Raw genomic sequence first — 12,771 nt, forward strand, 5'->3', positions numbered from 1 at the left:
AAACTAGGATTTGATACAAATACTCTAACATGAATATACTTAAGGTCATAAAACTGTACACTTAAAATGGCAAACTTTATATTATGTATACTTTACCACAACAACTCTCTCTCAGGCTCTCTCTCTCTCTCTTACAGGCAAGCACTGTAAGCTTGTTTTATTTTAAAAAAATGTAAGATACCTTATTCTTCAAAACCATGGACTCTAGAGGTAGCACTAATCTATGTATGCATATAAAGTAACTATACCTTAAGGTTGAAAGAAGAAACATGAAAGAATGAACATGATGGTGACGATGACACAGCTAACATTCTCTGAGTACAAATAAATTACTGACAGTGGAAGATTATTTGCAGTGGGGCAGTATAGTCTTTGCTAGGATTCTCTCCTAAGGAACTAGACTTTAAATAATGTAAACTCTTAATTCACAATTCTTAACAAATTCACAGATGCCACATCATCATTATTCACAGGTAGAAATGCATTACTCACTGCTACATGGGTCAAAATTGTAGAAGCCAGGAGCTCTCTTGCTTCTTCTATTTTGGTTTTCTTTGGTCCACCTCCCCACATCCTTTGCCTTCTTACTTTGTTCCCTATATATTTTAATGCCTATTAAGAAACAGATTACAGTAACATTTGAATGACAACATGGGACAAAGTTTACCAAGTAGCTAACCATACTACTTTTTTCTATTATACACTGTAAGAAAAAAAGATAAGGACCCTGGTTGCACTGGATCTGGCCGAAATCAGTATTTATCATATATCATGTTTGAGTGACAAAATAGTGTAACATATTGCCTAATAAACTGGTTCCCTTATTTTAACATGTGTTTTCTTACTATAAAATTGATATATTCTCATTGTAGAAAATTTAAACATAGAATAAGTAAGATACAGTAGAACCTCCATTGTTGACAACTTCCCTACTTTGAACACCTTAAGTTGATCTAGTTTTCATGGACCAGATATGCCCCACATGTATTTATCCTAGTTTCTTCTGTTGACCAGTTTGTTACAGTGCCTTAGAGGGTCAACTTACAGAGGTTCTACTGAATATATATGCGTTGTGTGTATGTATGCATGCATATGTAAAGCAGCCATTCATTCTTTACCCATAGAGGACAGGTAACATGTGGAAGCAGTGCTTCCTTCCTCTCAAAAAGGAATCGCACCATTTCAGACCACTACACTGAAAGTTATGAATACTGCTAAGAGAAAATAAAACCTAAATTAATTAAGGGTTATGACATTTTCGTGGATTGGAAAATTCAATAGTGTTAAAAGTAGCTTACTGTTAAAATTCCATTAAAATTCTCTCCAACTTGACCAATAAATTCATAACTCCTAATTATAATCTTTTAAAAAACAAAAATCAACTACTTCTAAAATTTACATAGAAATGTGAAGGACCTGAAATAGCTAAAACAATACTGAAAGAAGAAAGCTAGAGTATTTACCTGATTTCAAAAAGCTACAATAATCAAAATAGTGAGATACTGTTCTAAGAACAGACAAATAGAACAGAACAGAGTAAAAAGTTCAGAAATAAACCTACACTATATGATCAATTGATTTCTGACAAAAGCCATGGCAATATAATGAAGAAGGGAAAAATCTTCTCAACAAACGGTGTTGAAAAAACTAAATATCCAAAAAGTAAAAACTTAATCTTGACCCTTACCTTATACCAAATAGAAAAATCAATTTAAGATTGATTTTAAACCAAACATAAAAACAAAACTATAAAGCTCCTACAAGAAAACATCAGAGAATATTTTCCTGACTTTGGGGCAGGGAAAGTTTTTTGTTTTTTTTTGCAGTTTTTGGCCGGGGCTAGACTTGAACCCGCCAACTCCGGCATGTGGGGCTAGTGCCCCACTCCTTTGAGCCACAGGCACCGCCCCAGGGAAAGACTTTTTTAAACAGAACACAGAAAATGCAATAGAATGCAACATAAAAATGCAAACAAAGAAAAAACCCTCCTGATAATTAGACTTTTTCAAAATTATAAAATGCAAACAAAGAAAAAACCCTCCCGATAATTAGACTTTTTCAAAATTATAGGACAATTAAGAAAATGAATAGGAAAGCAATGGGATAAAGTATTTATGGTACATAAAACTGACAAATCTGATAAGGAATTTATATCCAGGATTTTTTTTTTTAAATGACTCAAATTTAATAATAAAAAGACAACTCACTAAAGAAAATGAGCCAATGATTTAAACTCTTCACAAAAAAGAAAACACAAACAGCCGGTAAACACATGAAAAAGTATTCAATATCATCAGGGAAATGAAAATCAAAACTGCAAGATACCACTATATACCCAAAAAGACTGACAACATCAAATGTTAGTGAGGAACAGAGGAGAGCAAGCAATCAGAAGTCTCATAGCCTGTGATGGGACTACAAAATGGTATAATCATACATATACCTTTATATACCAAGGTATATAAAGTTGTATACACAACTTCTAATTCAGCAATCCTATTCTTATGTATTTATCCAAGAGAAATGAAAGTGATGAATCAGCAAGAAGATTTTTTAAACAGTAACTTTGTTTATAATAGTTAAAGACTGAAAAAAAGTATGTCCATCTACAGGAAAACACTGTGATATACTCATTCAATGGAATACTACTTGGCAATAAAAAGAAATGAAGTACATGGATTATTGACATAAGGAATAAAAAGGAACAAGTTGGATGAATCTCAGACAATATGCTCGGCAAAAGAGTCTAGACAGCCAGACATGATGGTTCATGCCTGTAATCCTAGCACTTTGGGAGGCTGAGGTGAGTGGATTGCTTAGCTCAGGAGTTTGAGACCAGTCTGAGCAAGAGGGAGAGAGATCCCATCTCTACAAAAAAAACAGAAAAACTACTCAGGCACTGTGGCTGGTGCCTGCAGTCCCAGCTACTTGGGAGACTGAAGCAAGAGAACTGGTTTGAGCACAAGAGTATGCTTAATTCCACACATAAAGTTCTAAAACAGGCAAAACTAATCTATGGTGCAAAAATCAGTATAGGGAAAAAAATCAGAAGGTAGATGGGGAAAATTGACCAGGAAAGGGCATGAGAAAACTTTCTAGAGGCAGCGCCTGTGGCTCAAAGGGGTAGGGCGCTGGTCCCATATGCCAGAGGTGGCGGGTTCAAACCCAGCCCCAGCCAAAAACCACACACGCACACAAAAAGTAATCATCATTTTGATTTTGGGTGGTGCCTGTGGCTGAAAGGAGTAGGGCGCTGGCCCAATATGCCAAAGGTGGTGGGTTCAAGCCCAGCCCTGGCCAAAAACTGCCAAAAAAAAAAACCTTTCTAGAATATTGGAAATATTGTGTATCTCATAAAAGCCACACAATTAAGATTTTTACGTTTTAGGGTACATAAATTTACCCTAAAAAAGAAAAAAAAAAGAATGCATTACTAAAATATAATCAAGAGGAGGTGAGAAGTGAATGGACAGTTAGATAAAATAATAAACGTCACAGTGTTGCTAAGTACTGCAGGTTGAGTGCTGGGAACATTCCATACCCTGTGTATGATGAAATTTTTCCATAATAAAGTGTCTAAAGAAGAGGACCATGTGGATCTTATTATTCTCTAATCACTATGTACATTTTTTAAAACTAGCTTTCAGTTTATCAGAAGAAAGGGCTACTAGTATCTCTGATTCTTTACCCTGGAATTCCTGCCCTAATTACCTGCCTGGGAAATTGCTTTTTCATACTTCAAAACCTAGATCAGGTATCACTTTTGCTCTGAAGGCTTTCTCAACCTACTTCTTAATTCCTTATGTATAGAGAATTGAGTACTTTCATTCATGTCTATACCACATTGTGTGTTAAGTATCTATTTACATATTTTTCCTTCTAGACTTTGAAGATGGGGGCTTTTGTCATTATTTTCTTTGATTTGCAATGACTACTACAGTGCTTGGAACTAAATGGAACTCCCTCTCCTGTGATAAGATTTGGACATCAAATCTAGGATCTTCAGTATTAAAATGCCATTACCACCTTAAGATAAACTAAGACCTTGAAAACACTTGCTGCAGTGACCTAGTAGTAAGTAGTACTAAGGAGCTGATTAAAGCAAGTCGGCAGTTGGTGGGAACCATGAGTAGATGGGCAGTTTCATTTGCCCTAAACTTCATTAAATTTTGGCTTTTTGGTTCCCTGGGGGAAAAAGCTAAAGATTCTTCACTTATTAGAGGAAAAAATAGAAGAACACAGGAGAGTAAGCTAACTATTCCAATGTAGCAGAAAGTCATCTTTTCCCTGGAATACCTAATTACATTGCCAGGGTTTCTTGTGTGACGTCTGATGCATTAACAGCCTGAACTATTCACAAATAGGTCAAAATGACACCCTTAGTAATCCAATCCCCACCCCCAAAAAGGTAGTAATTTTTTCTCTGTACACCATACCTACAAGACAATGATATATAAAATGTACATGACCAGTACAGAAACAGAAGAAATCATGGAAACTAAAGAGGGAGGCACAAAAAACGAACAAAAAAACAAACCACAGGTTTTAAAAAATCCCTTAAGGCCACATCTTCAAAAGTTCTATAAGATAAAGTATACTTGCTACATTTTCACTTAGAATAGCATCAGACATTCATGTTTTCATAAGTGATAATATATGTTCAATGTATCAACAATTTTGGATAACTTGTGCCTCTGTACCCTTTTATTAGTTGCAATAACTAAAATATGCCCTTAATCCAGCACACAGAGTACAAGCACTTTCAAAGTTATGCTTCCTTTTTAGGGGGAAAAGGAACATTTGCCTTTCTTACATTAACTAATTATACATTCCTGCTACCTTTTCACTGATATGGTCTAATTCAGTTAGCTAAAATTTTTCTGTCAGGACTTAGTTAACAAAAATAAATGAATGATTTTCCAACCTAATGTTTAGCTTCTGCAAAAAACAGCTTTACAATGCTAGGGCAATTTGATCACAACGATGAAGTTTGTATTAAGATGCATAATGGAGCTCATTAAAGCCACTGCTCTTCCAGGGTCCTATTTGGCTTTAAAGAATAGTATTTCCTCAAACTGAACCAATTATTCCTGTTCTCAGGGTAGATTATATATTTTCTACTTCCTTGATATTTCTTAATGCCTTCTCTTCATGTTCTTCAAACCCTTGGCCAATATTACTTAAGTTTGTAACAAAGATTTGTGCCTACCAAATATTTCACTTTTTAAAAAGGGCAAAAACAGAATTTCCTAAATCCAAACAACTTCACCTTTTCCTGTGTTGCCTGCCCAACAACTACGGTCAACAATTAACTAGCTGTAGACAAAGAGCAAGAGAATGATGAGAATAATCCTTAGTGATTTGTGCTTCAGAATCACATACACTTATATCTGACAATCTTTCTGAAAGTTTGACTTAGTCTACAAAAATGTTGAGACTGATTTGATTTCTAAACACATACTAACAAATATATAATGGGAAATGCTTTCTCTACAAACATCCTGAGTAACAAGAAAAAAGCAACCCAGAATTTTTATCTTGTCATTTTACCCACAGAATAGACAACGTACATATGGGATAAGTAAGAACTATGTACTGTTCTTCTATGGTAGGGAATTCCCATCTCCCAGGATGGCTACAGGGAATATTACCATTGATTTACACTTATAAAAGCACTTTGCAAATAGGGACTAAAAATCCTAATTATAGCTGTTAGGGCTCCCTCCCATGTGAAAAGAGAAGTGCAATTATTTTTATAATATTCAGTGCTTATGTATGTCTCCCTTTTTTCACCTTGTCCTAAAATAACTGAGTTCCAACCAGGAATGCTAGGTAGGTGATGAAGGCTCTGCAATGGTAAAGCAGACTGCTCCTGGGCCTTTCTTGCTACCTAAGGTAACCCTGGGAAATCAGGAAAATGAATACAAACCATAGAAAACTGGATGCATAAAGCCACTAAAATAAGTGGGGGGAAAGGACATTAAGGAAAAATCCCCTCAACCCCCCCAAATCCTCTACGCTAAAGTTGCTATTTTTAAAAAATACATCATCACTCGAGCAAATAAGGAAGAAAAATAGTACTTGCTATTATATCAAAACAAAAACCTCTTGGCCACATATTTCTCTTCTAAATTAGATACCACAAGCTGATAATTTTTCTAGGCAAACTCCTTCTTACAATTCCTATAGAAATGAGTCAAAGAAACGTCTCTACCGTATCTCCCATCTCCCTAGCACCCTTCCCAAAAAAGCTCCAAGCCACTGCATCCAAAGCTTTATCAATGAAAAGCATTAAATCTTCAATTCCATTTCATAGCAAAGAACAACATGAAAAGACACACCTGCATCTGTGTGAAAATCTGAGCTTTCTGGCATTCTTCCAAACTGGGCCCAAATGCAGCTATCACGTGCTCCTCTGTTCCAATCATCTGTACAATTTCCTGGTCACTCTCAACACCCATGGCCTAGGAAGGAAAGAAAAGATAGAAAGAGTGTTGGCTTTGTGTTAACTCACTGACATTTGCTTATGCTAATTTGGCATTGTTTGTGGGTATTACTTCTAAGCAAAAGCTAGCTCTTCTCTCAGAAATGGTGCCATCTGGCATTGGCAGCCATAGCCCAAGCTGCAGAAGAACCTGAAACAAAAATTCTGATTAGAAAGAGGAAAACAAACATTCTGAAACACTTATTGCATGTGTACTATCTTCTAAAATTTGTAAATATTCTAAGAGCTTCATCATGAAAAAAGGAGGCCAGGAGGTATAGTGGAGACAACTGGTCACAATTATGAAGGCAAACTAAAAAGAAAAACAGTTAAAGGGAAGTAAATCAGAAAACATGCATTGCCGAAAATAAGCAGAACTTCAATTAGTGTTGTCACAAGATTAATTTTTCAGAGAATTGTCAAATCGCTTGTATTCAGGCTGTTTTACCCTACCATTCTATAGATAGCAAACTATACTTTGTACAGGGTTAAGAGGAGATTTTTAAAAACTAGGAATACACTTAACAGGTTTAAGAAACCCACTTAAGTGTTTCAAGGTGGCAGCAGCAAGGCAGGTCTTTGAAGATTCCATATGGTACTAAGGCTCACTTCTTCACACATTTGCCTAGAATTATGCCACATCAAGAAACAGAGCATAATCTCACTAAACTTTGGAAAAGTAATAATCTGCTTCTTAGAAGTTAGAAGAGTTATGCTTGCATTAAAATTCTTCCCTTAGCTACGCAGAGAAGACAGAACCTAAGGATAACTGTCTAGTTCAGCTTTGATACTCTAGTTCTCAGTTCTCTTGCACACAAAAGAGAGAGGAAGTGAAAAGCAAATCCCAAGTTCCAATGTAGAACACCAAGGACATCGTCCTGAGCACAGCAGAAAGCACATGTATATAACAGTCAAGAGACCTGAGGTGTTGGGTGGTGCCTGTGGCTCAAGGAGTAGGGTGCCCGCCCCATATACCCGAGGTAGGGGGTTGAAACCTGGCTCTGGCCAAAAAAAAAAAAAAAAAACGAGAGAGAGAGAGACCTGAGGTATTTGTCCTAACATAACACCAATGACAGAAACAGATAGTACACCCTACTACTGTCACAAAACTTCCTATACCTTCGTTTTTCAATTTGTGTAAAGAAATGGTACAATCAGGTCCTTTCCAGCTCAAAATTCTGTGATTCTAATATTTTACATTTAACCTGTATTCTGCAAATTTGATTTACATACTTTAGAATCAGATGTAAACTTATTGAAAGTTTTAAAAATGTAGGGGAAAGCTAAATAGACACTGTGTCTTTTTTAGGCCAACTGTGGTGGTTTTAAAAATCTTCACAAATTCTCTGACATTCCCTTTGAAAGGTGGAGATGAATCCTCTTCTGAGTGTAGGCTAATCTTAATGCTTTACTTCTATGTGACTTTGGAGGCTGGGTCATAAAAGACACCGTAGCTTCCTGACCACTGTGTTTCCTAGAGTGCTCTCTGGGGGAAGCTGCCTTCAAGTCATGAAGACCCTCAAGCAGACTGTGGGAAGGTCCAGTGGCAAGAAACAATGGCCTCTTACCAATGAGGACCTGTGGTCTTCTGCCAACTGCCATGTGGGTAAGCTATGGTGGAAGCAAACCCTCCAGCTCCAATTCAGCTTTCAGTGACTACAGCCTTGGCTTTTCAATTTTTTTTTCTGGAAAAGGGTCTTACTGTGATGCCCAGGCTGTTCACTAATGTGATGACAGCAAACTGCAGCCCTGAACTCCTTGTTTCAATGAATCCTCCTGCCTCGGTCTCCCAAGTGGCTGGGACGACAGATGCATGACATTGTGCCCAGCATCTGATATTTTGACTCATGAATGACCCTGAGTCAGAACAACCTAGCCAAGCAACTCTTAAGTTACAATAGAAACTGTGCTCCCATTTGACACACAGCACAGATAACTAGTATATCAACTTTGGAATTAAATTTACTGTTCAAAATTTAAAATATTTGTTCAAATAACATAACTTGTTTTGGTCAAAAATTTTTATGTTTAACAAACAAGGAGTTCTTAGCACACAACCGCCTTTTTGTACTTTAATTTTTGCAGGCTTTTTACCTCCAGTTTGATATGATGCATTTCTTAAAAGGAATAGTGGAAATAAACTCCACTATCTAACAACTACACAAATTCATTAAAACAGCCTTTCATGGATTAAAGGAAGGCCATCTTAAAAAATTATCAGTTCTAATCGTTAAACAAACAGATAAAAACCACATTATTCTTAGCGAGCACATGAAGCCGCACTTACTCTGATGGTGACAGCACATGTAGAACACACCATCTATACTTTCTCCCTGGTCTTTAAATAGCCAGTCACAAATATTACAACAGAATTGTTCTCTGTGAAAAGCTGAAGTTAATTTTTACTTGTCAATCTCTCAAAATAATGTTACATGGATTTCAATGGAGTCAGAATAAGAAAAACAATTCTAAAGTAACTACATTGCAGTGAAATCAAGTCCACACATCTCCAAAATCTTTGACAGAAAACCTTTAACCAATGAACTTCACTTCTCAGTGGAAAGGCCAAACACTAAAAGAGATCTGTATGGGACAGACATCAAACTAAGTGTGCAAAAAAAAATAGCAGAAAAAGGTCTGAGACAGAAATAGAATCCTAAAATTAAAACGGCAATAGCTTTCTGGATCAGCCCCCACTTTTAGGCATGTTAACATCTAAATCACACGAACTGAAGGCCACCTAGATCATTTCAATAATCTTTATTTCAGCACTCTTCAAGCGATACACACTATAAACTTGATTGCATACTTTAGTAAGTGATAATACAGGTTGAGTTTCCCTAATTGAAAAATCTGAAATCTCTACAATATGAAACTTTCAATTTCTTTTTTTTAAGAGATGAACTGTCATCACTATCTTGCTCAGACTGGAATGCAGTGGGAATTCACAGGTGCAATCATAGCACACTACAGCCTCAAACTCCTGAGCTCAAGTAATGCTCCTGCCTCAGTCCCAAGTAGCTGGGACTACAAACCCGTCATTGTGCCTTGCTTCCAAAACCCAAAACCTTTTGAGTATGGACATAACACTCAAAGGAAATGTTCGCTGGAACATGTTCAATTTCAGATTTCTGGATTTGCAATGTTCAACTGTTAAGTATCATGTCAAAATTCCCAAATCTGAAAAGACCCAAACACTGGAACACTTCTGGTCCCAAGCATTTCAGATAAAGGACACTCGACCTGCAAAGAAAAAGTCCTTTCTCATTTGAAATATGGATTGCCACTTCAAATTGTCCTGATACTGAATCTAACTATTAACTATATAACTACATAAAATTCTTGTATGTCTTTTAGCATGGATCTAAACAGACTGCTTAGGTCCTCCAAATATTTCTAAGCTTTGAAGCAAAGATATGCAAAGCACATGATAAATGACACCATATGTGTAGAAAGCATGATTATTGCCAAAGCTGTGCTCCAAAAGGACTAAACTCTTCCTATACTGAGTCGCTGAAATACAGGGGTGATATAACTCAGCCACGTTATCATCAAAGTGCTCCAGCTGCAAAGACCAAGCTGATTTTATGACTGCTTAGCCATCAGTAGTCACAGCTATAAATAAATGACATATTGCTATGGAAACGACAACAAAATGCCCAACCATTTTACTTTACAGACATAATTTAGACATCTGAAATCTGGCTTTATACGTAACTCTTCATACTCCAGATATCTGAAATCATTTTTCCTAACTAATAAGTCAAAAGTAAATGCTACATAATAATCTTATGAAAAACTAGTAGAGATAATATGTTTCAGCATAAGGTCACACATAGTCTGGCAATCAGCAATAATGTGGAACAAAAATAGGGGAGGTGTTCTTTAAACGTGGCACAACTACTTGGATATCCACAAAGTATGACTGAAAGTGTGACTTTTAAAGACAGAAAGAAGGCTCAGTGCCTGCAGCTCAGTGGCTAGAGTGCCAGCCACATACACCAGAGGTGGCGGGTTCGAACCCAGCCCAGGCCCGCCAAACAACAATAACAACTACAAACAAAAAATAGCCAGGTGTTGTGGCGGGCGCCTGTACTCCCAGCTACTTGGGAGGCTGAGGCAAGAGAATCACTTACGCCCCAAGAGTTAGAGGTTGCTGTGAGCTGTGATGCCACAGCACTCTACCCAGGGTGACATAATGAGACTCTGTCTCAAAAATAAATAAATAAATAAATAAAGACAGAAAGAAGAATGAATACTAATGAGCAGAAGAGAATGAAATGTGCGGTATGGTGATATGTTGACAAAAATTGTGTGAAAGTGAAAAAGGGAATAACTTCTTAAAATATCTAGCTAGAAATCTCTAATTTTTCTTTAAAGTAGACTAAAGTCTGTTGATTATTACTAAAAGCAGATAACAAGAGAACTGGGATGGCCCACTTTAGAACTTTGTAATTATTTGTAAACAGAAGTTGTAAAACAGAAGTTGGTTTCCAGAAAACATTGCTCAGTACCCTTGAAATCTGATCCTCTTTTCCATACAAACTTTTAAACTTCAGATGCCATCATAGAGCAACTGCTGAATACTTGGGAACACAAATGTAAAGCAGGAAAGATTCATGGCCAGGAAAACCTCTGTAGTGATTCGAGACCATAAATAAGGCTGATCTATGTCCTAAAAGCTTTGTATGTCATATTCAGACTCAGCATGGAATCTGGAAACCCTGCTGTTTCTGTCACTTTTAGCCAATTGTTTGTTACAATCAACAACCATCAAGTCCTAATGACTGTCAAGGGCTGTGTTAGGGCCATGCAACACTAAAAGAGAAATGATGTGCCTTTTCTGGTATCCTGGTTTATTTTCCAGGGCTTCTGACAGTAAACGGCTAAGGAGAACTTAGGAAAGAAAAAGTACCCTTTCCAGGTACTTTTTTTTTTTTTTTTTTGTAGAGACAGAGTCTCATTTTATGGCCCTCAGTAGAGTGCCGTGGCCTCACACAGCTCACAGCAACCTCCAACTCCTGGGCTTAAGGCGATTCTCTTGCCTCAGCCTCCCGAGTAGCTGGGACTACAGGCACCCGCCAGAACGCCCGGCTATTTTTTGGTTGCAGTTTGGCCGGGCCGGGGCCGGGTTTGAACCCTTCACGCTCGGTATATGGGGCCGGCGCCTTACCGACTGAGCCATAGGCGCCGCCCTCCAGGTACTGTTTAAAAAAAATGCCTGATTCTGTTTATTCTTCACAACAACCCACTTAGGTAAAACATTTTATAGATGAGTTATCCAAGACTCAAAGAGACTGGGAAATTTGCTCAAGGTCACACATAACTAATAAGTGGATAAAGTGGGATTCAAGCTAGATCTATCTAATTCTAATATATCCAATACTCTATGCTGCCTCCCAGATGGAAAAGTCTAAATAGTGGTCACCAAACAAGTTTCCAGTTTAATAAGAGATCTCAAAAATGACTACATATAACCAAAATATTAGCTCTCATTTATCTAAACTAAAACTTTAAAAATATTTATTTCAATTCTTACATACTACTGATCAGACTGTAACAGATACATTTCAGAACAAAATTTAGAAACATTTATCAAGTTTTTTAAAAAGATACACCCCTAATCCCAGGAATAAAGTCTCACGAAATAATCAGAAATGTGCACAAACATGTATATATGTAACAACAATCATCCCAGGGTTGTGTATAAAAGAGAAAACTTGCAGGAAAAAGATGACACCTAAATATCCCACCGTAGGAAATTGGTTAAGTAAATTACACTACATGTATGAAACTACTACACAACACTCAGTAAAAAATAATGACATAGATTCATAGTTATAAGCATAGAAGGCTATTCACAATTCACTGTTAAGTGAAAAAAAAATGTGTATATTATAAAAGCACAACCTGAAAAAATATATCCAAAAAATGTTGTCATACTTTTCAGTTGCTTGCTAAATTTTAGAATCCAAAAACTGTTTTTATGATCAGAAATGAAGAAGTTTGAAATAACTACTGGTTGAGAATATACACATATTTTTAATTTATAGCCCCATTCTAAAAAGACTTCAGTTCAGGTATATACATACATACACATACCCATATGCACACTACATTTATAATATAAATATTTTTAAAATTTGACAGAAATAAAATTATTAAACTTTTGTCACCTAGTCTAAAAAAAGGAGTATTTAATAAAAGTTTTCTGATCTTAATGAATGCAAGCATCTAGCATTTTACACATGAATGATACAAGATTTTATGTATTACAATTAATGTAT

At 36.5% G+C, this 12,771-nt stretch overlaps 1 protein-coding gene across 2 annotated transcripts in view; it reads right to left on the bottom strand.

The window, feature by feature from the left end:
* POLR3B (RNA polymerase III subunit B) overlaps positions 1 to 12,771 on the bottom strand; it is a 129,466-nt gene that overhangs the window by 88,540 nt on the left and 28,155 nt on the right. The window contains exons 10-11 of one of the 2 annotated variants that reach the window (XM_053585261.1): positions 6,342 to 6,464; positions 493 to 612 (exon numbers count right to left, since the gene is read on the bottom strand). In XM_053585261.1, the coding sequence (XP_053441236.1) occupies positions 493 to 612; positions 6,342 to 6,464 (243 nt within the window). The remainder of the gene's footprint in view (positions 1 to 492; positions 613 to 6,341; positions 6,465 to 12,771) is intronic. The other variant, XM_053585262.1, reaches the window with a different exon arrangement.

The sequence above is a fragment of the Nycticebus coucang genome, chromosome 3 (genome assembly GCF_027406575.1).
Source record: "Nycticebus coucang isolate mNycCou1 chromosome 3, mNycCou1.pri, whole genome shotgun sequence".
Classification (NCBI taxonomy): Eukaryota; Metazoa; Chordata; class Mammalia; order Primates; family Lorisidae; genus Nycticebus; species Nycticebus coucang.